This window comes from Pteropus vampyrus, unplaced genomic scaffold (assembly GCF_000151845.1).
Source record: "Pteropus vampyrus isolate Shadow unplaced genomic scaffold, Pvam_2.0 Scaffold19, whole genome shotgun sequence".
Classification (NCBI taxonomy): domain Eukaryota; kingdom Metazoa; phylum Chordata; class Mammalia; order Chiroptera; family Pteropodidae; genus Pteropus; species Pteropus vampyrus.
The window spans coordinates 9,822,936-9,829,398 of record NW_011888800.1 but is presented as its reverse complement, the minus strand read 5'-3'; the positions used below and the strand labels follow the sequence as shown (position 1 = coordinate 9,829,398).

The 6,463-nt window shown below is 49.6% G+C and overlaps 1 protein-coding gene across 5 annotated transcripts in view; it reads left to right on the top strand.

Annotated features, from left to right (window-relative positions):
• SHF (Src homology 2 domain containing F) overlaps positions 1 to 6,463 on the top strand; it is a 21,817-nt gene that overhangs the window by 5,068 nt on the left and 10,286 nt on the right. For all 5 annotated transcript variants that reach the window (XM_011355051.2, XM_011355050.2, XM_011355054.2 and 2 more), the window contains exon 2: positions 5,150 to 5,291. In XM_011355051.2, the coding sequence (XP_011353353.1) occupies positions 5,150 to 5,291 (142 nt within the window). The remainder of the gene's footprint in view (positions 1 to 5,149; positions 5,292 to 6,463) is intronic.

Genomic DNA, 6,463 nt, shown 5'->3' with positions numbered 1-6,463 from the left:
AGAAGGTACCAGATTAAGACACCTTTATGGACTGGTTAGACCTCTTAACCCCTTGTGGCCTGGACTAGTCCTCTGTGCTGCTGTTGGTGCTTTGAGGAGAGCCGAGGCCTGAGGCCTGTGGAATTGTGTGCCAGGCTATCCACTCTACCCAGTGCCACCTCCTCACTGCAGCACTCACTCCCTCTAGAAGACATCTGTTGGCTTGGCCAGTGACTCATAGACACCTCAGCCCTTGTGCTCCGCCCTTTGGGAGCCAGGAACAATTGGGACCCTATAGACCATGGATGGGGGCAGCTGGTTGGGGCCTGGGCTTGGAGGGGGTACCCGCTGCCCACTGCAGTTGCCTTCACCACAGAACCAGTGTGATATTATGTGAGAGCAAAGGTGGGGCCCAGTCCCTATAAGCAGTGAGCCTGCGGTGCCTCCAGAGACTGGATCCCAGATGTGAGACTTCACAGCACTTCCAAGTGCTTCAATCTTTTGGAGCTTGTTCTGTGTCTCTCACTGTGAGCTCCTGGAGGACCTAGGAGTTTGGTCTTTTCATCTTTAATAACATAACGGCAGACACTTACCGAACACTGACCTTGTGCCTGGTACCATTTTGAAGTGGCCGACATGTATTAGACCAGTTAATCATTACCATAACCCCATGAGGAAAATTCAGTTATTATCCCTAGGTTGTGTGTAGGGAGACTAAAGCACAGAATGTCGAGTCACACCTGCATGGTTTCACAGCTGGTAAGTAGGAGAGCCAAAGTCCACAGCCAGGCAGCCTGACTCCGGAGTGGCTTCAGAGTAGCTGCCAGCACCATGCCAGGGGACCCTTGCACTTATGGAGAGGAGTCCAGCAGAGAAGAGATGTTCACTAAAGATTTGCTAATGAGAAAGGAGACAGAACCTCTTAGAGAAGGAGAGATGCATTCCCTGCTGAGTTCACAATTTCTGAATGTTGAAGGCCAGCACTTGCCACCCAATCCCAAGGTAGCCACAGACACACCTTATAAGAGTCTTTAAAGTGTTGACAGCATTGACTGTGATGTTCGAATGTTTTACAAGCATGGCATTGCTTTGTAATTAGAAAAGGATAATAACAAATTTGTTTCACATGAAGGAGTTTCCCTGGCAGATAAAATTGGGAAGGGCATTTCAATAAGTGGGAACAGAGGGTACAAAAAAGTTTGATCTCAGGGAAGGTAAATAGTATACCATTACCCAAACTGACAGACTTTCAGTAGAAAAGGGATTTCATGGTAAACAAAATTAGACTGTTCTTTTTGCTGTAGGACTTCTCAGAGCATTTAACATGCTAATGCGTATTTTAAATGTACAAGTAGAAGAGAGAAGATGCTACATTTCCCACTTTTTCTGAGAAATCTGGCAAGGCTCTGAGAGCAAGGAGACCTGGGTCTTGTCTGTGAGGCTACAAGCTGTGCACCCTGGACAAGCACCTAAACTCTGGGGCCTTAATGCCTGAATGTAAGCGATTATCATCAGGGCTAACATTTATTGAACACTAACTCCATGCCAGCCTCTGGGCTAAGGAATTTTACATTCATTGTCATCTTCCCATTAAAGAAATGGAGGAGAGGGACAGCAGTAGATTTGGGGGGGCTTTGCAGTTAAATCTTGTGATATCTGTCTCCTTGCTCCCCCTGGACTCATAAGCCCCATGGGGTAGGGAGGGGTGTGTATGTGTGTCTCATAGCAAGGCCCAACTGCAAAGTGGAAGGTTGAACCAGATGGTGGGCCTGCCAGCGACCTCAGAAGAGAGTCAAAGCCTGACAGCTGCTCTGGAAGTGGCACTGCCCAATTGGAACAGGCACAAGAGCTGGCTCCTGGAGGCACCCTACTGAATGGTAGGAAGGAGGGGGATCCAGTTGGCAGGAGGCATGAGGAAAAGGGGGCCCTCTGGGCAGCAGCTACCTACAAACTGGTTTGGAAATAGTTTAGCATTTCAACAGCGTTCTGACTCTACCAGAGTGCTTGCCTCAATATCAGCCCTGGTCTTAGTACCTTACCTGTCAGTTCCTCCCTTCTGCTCTTGAGCCAGAGTCTTCAATCTCCATTTTGTTGTCAATTCTCCTGACAGCCTGCTCCCACAGCCAGTACTGGTTGGTCAGAATTTGGATGAATGGGGATCCGAGAGTCTGTGTCACTCCAGAAGATGGAGTCTGGGGAGAAGGAGGCTTTTTGAGACTCCAGGAAATGTGCACTGGGCACGCATTGTGTGCCAGGCCCTGTGATGGATGCAGAGTACAACAGTGAGCACATCAGAGTCGGGCACAGGGCCCACTCACAAATTGTGGTAGGGCTAAGGTGTCAGAAGCCTACAGGATCAGCTTCCCCCACTGAGCGGTTTTGCCTCCTCAGATGACCTAGAAGCAACTGGGAAAGCAGGCCTGGCCTCTGAGAGGGGTCCTCTGTGCCCAAGATGAGTGCCCATCCTGCGAGGCCTCCCAGCAGGTGTCTCTCTTGCTGCTCCTGCTGCTGACTCCTGGCCCCGTGGGTGGCTTTTCTGGGCACCCCAGTGCAGGGTGGGGGGCTGGGGCTTCCTGAAGCTGGGTGTGGAGCCAGGAATGGAACAGAGGAGCCATTGAGCTGCCCACAGAGCTGCCACCTGGGCGCCTACAGGCACCGAGGGCTGGCACTAAGGAGGCCCACGCCAGCCTGAGAGGGGTCGCGGCTCTGGGCACTGGCCCAGGACTGCAGTGGGGAGGGAACTGCATGTATCTCTGACCAGGCTTGGTGAAGAAAGGGCTGGGGGCCTCTGTGGAGTTGAGGGAGCTGGCACTTGGGTCAAGTGCTTCTGCTCACTGAGCAACTTTCAAGACACTTGATCCCCCTGTCTGACTCCCCACCCAGATTCATGCTTCCTTTATCCATTCTTCCTGTTTTATGTGAACTGATTAAACAAATATTTACTGAGCACTTTCTAGGAATTTAGCAGTAAACATGGTTCCTGCTCTCAGGAAGTTTATAGTCCACAAAAAGATAATATAACAAGTATTTACTACACATGTCATGATAGCCCAGCACAGAGACACCTAACCAGACCTTGGAGAGGAGAATGGAAAGGCTTTCTGAAGAAAAAAAAGAATCTGATTCAGGCAGAGGAAAAGCCTTTGCAATGAGAAAAAGAGCATAGAGCTTTCACTCAACTAAGTGACCTGAGATGGGTAGAGAGAAACCAAAGAGGAAAGTGGAATCTTTAAATCTCTTTAACTGTGGACTTTGCCTTGTAGGCACTGGAGAGCCATTGTAAGGTTTAAGGATAGTGTGTCCATTGATTCAGTTACTGTTGAGTAGCTGCCATGTAGGAGTGTGAAGCTGAGTGCCAACTAGGCTGGGTACCCAACAGGCTGGATCCAGAGCTCCCTTGGTCAAGTGGGTTGGGCTGTGGGTGCCAGTTGACCTGGGAGGAAGCAGCTTGGGGTGGAGGTGGGAGATGGTAAGTAGATTTCTTTTCTTTACTTCCTGGAGGAAGAAGGACGAGGTATGGTGGACTCCAAGGGAGATAGGCAGTGACCTAGTAGAGACATTTTTCTAGCGCCTACAGTAAGCCAAGTGCTTATTGGAGCTGGAGAGATAAAAATGACAGAGTTCCAGGCTAGCGGATGATCTAGTGATGGATATGGGATGATCTGAAATGGTGGTCTTCTCAGAAGCAGGCAAAGATTTGCAAGAGGAAAGGATCTGAGCGGCTTGACTGGAACAAGGTGGAACAAGGCAGGAGCTGAGGAACTGAAGGATGAGATGGAAGGAGCCTTTGGAACGTGCTTCAAAGACTCTTAGAGGGCCTTGAAGGGGCCCAAGGAACATGCAGAAGGGGTCGCTGAGGTGGAAAGATTCTTTTCTCCATTTCTACCTTACTAGAGGTCCCAGATCCTCTCTAACCCAGGGCAGGGCGGTCACTCCCACAGCCTCCCTGCCCAACTGGCTCCTACTGGCTCCTTCAGGCCTGATCTGTGGGACCTTGGCCCAGAACCAAAGCCTAGACCAAGAATGGAAGAGAAGTAGGAATGGCCCCTCCCCACGCTGCTGGCCCCAGAGCCACTTCTTGTCAACACCTGTCAACCCACTGTGCAGCTCTCCCCCCGAGGGGCTGGCTTGGGTGGGCTGGGCTCTGTCTCTGCCTCAGCCGGTCCTCCCCTCCCCGCCCCACAGGAGCCTGTGCCTAGCTTGGAGAAAGGCTTTATTGTCCTCAGCTGTGCCCCACCCTGAGCACCTTGAACACCTCTGCAGGGTGTGCGGCTTGCGGTTCCCTCTTCCTTGACTGGGAGCAGGGACAGAGGGGTGGCCATGAGCCACTTGTGTGGGAGAAAGTGTGGGTTGTGGAAGTGAGGCCTTTCCTGTTTCTGTCCTCCAGGAGCCTACAGGATTTTAGCAGAGCCCAAATCCTGGCTTTCCTCAAGGCTGTCCTATGGTTATCTTCCTTCTGAGACAGCCAAAATGCCCACTGGTGGCAGGTTGGCATCATGATTTTGTATAAAAGGCATAGGTTTCGATCCTGGTTCCTCCATTTATGCAGAATGTTTTAGGGTGTGTTGTTTCCTACCTGTCCTGAGCCTCCATTTTCTTAAAATGGGTATAATACCCACATGATGATGTGATGGATATTGTACAGATAAACCAGAAGAACTGTGGCATAAAGTGAGTATTCGGCCTTTCCTTCCTTGATTGTCAGCAAGTATTTATTTGTTCAGCATCTGGGAACACACTGGTTGGAATGGACCAAGCTAATCTCTAAGTTGCCTGCTGCGCCCTGCCTATTCTTTGAACTCTTTCAACATCATCGTAACTGGTTGTCTGACTTAATCTCCTCCGTTGAACCACCTAGTGTAGTCTCTTATCCAGCCTGGACCCTGACTGAGGCAAACCTTAAGGCCCAGAGCCTCATCCTGGCCATTTAGCCTAGGGGATGGCCCAGAGACACAAAATTAACAGAAAAGAAAGATATACACTTCTTTAGCAGCCTAGTAGTGAACTCTTGTAAAGGAAGAGTCAGAACTTGTCCTCATCTAAGCTCAGAGCTTGCCCTTGGGTACTTGGGGTTCCAGGTCCTGTCCAGGACTCCTGCTCCCATGGACAGAACATCTGGGGAGAAGCAGAGCTGTCTCTCAGATGTGTGAAGCCTGCTGTCTTCCCACAGTTGGCAATTCTAGAAGATTATGCGGACCCGTTTGATGTTCAGGAGACTGGTGAAGGCCCAGCAGGAACTTCAGGAGCCCCAGACAAGGTCCCAGAAAATGATGGCTACATGGAGCCCTATGAGGCCCAAAAGATGATGGCTGGTGAGTGATGGAGTTGGGATGGAGGTTGGGGAATTGCTCCCTGAGGCCTGGGTATCTGCAGAACAAGCTCTGGGACCCACGTGTCTAAGAATTGATTCTTGGTCTCTAGAAAATATGGAGAATGCCTTTGCTGGGTCCTCAGGGAAGGTGGCCACTGCCTTCAAGACAGTCACTTTGGAGAAGGATCTGTGACCTGAGGTGGTAGAAAAGGCCACACGACCAAAGGTCAGACAGATAGCATTTGGGGTAGTTAGGAAGGGCAAGATAATGGTGTGGGCTGGGGGGTCATTGGTCCCAAAAAAAGAATCACTAGCTTTAAGGTAGGTGGTGAATTTGAAATGATGTGATGTCAAAGTGAAACATCTTATGACCATCAGAAACATATGACTATAATGCAGATGCAGTGCCCAGAGACTAGACAAGTCGTTCAAGGAATGAGGGCAGGGAGAAGTGAATAAGACCTGGCCCTGGGGAACAAGATCCAGATAGGATCCAAGAAGAGACCAAAAGGGGGCGAGCAGAGAGGAGTACAGGGGTGAGTCAGTCTAAGCCAAGGCTCCACGGCAGGATGAGAGAAAGGTTTGTTCAGGGGCAAATAATCTTAGTGTTGGGCATACAAGAGAGACAAGATGAGAGAGGCCAAGAGGGGCAGTGAAAGGCCTTGCAGGTTGGAATGAGGCATTTGGACTTGCTTCAAAAGGGGGAGGGGAGCCATTATGGATTCTTAAGCAAGAAAGGAAAAAGATGAATATGGCATTTTAAGAGGATTACTGAGGCTTTGGTGTACAGAACAGACTAGAGGAACTGAGCATCAGAAAGATGAGTTCACAGGCTTTTGTGGAAATTGCTGAGACTTTAAGAAACCAATAATTAACACCCCTTTCTTCCCCTCTGGAGCTTGGAAATAATTGAGAAATGAGATCAAAGAAACAGACAGATGGAGATAACGATGTCAACTTTATTACTGATAAAGTAGATTGGAGAACATTACTTAGCTGTGTTACCACAATGGGCTTCTTAATACTTCACCACAGAATTATACTCGTCCACTCAGGCTTGGATCACATAAGACAGCTGTAGGCCCCTGCACAGGGTGGGAGGAGAAAGAACCAGAAGGTCCTCTCTGTAAGAAAGCAGATCTGAGAAAGAGAGTACACATCCACTGGTCAGGA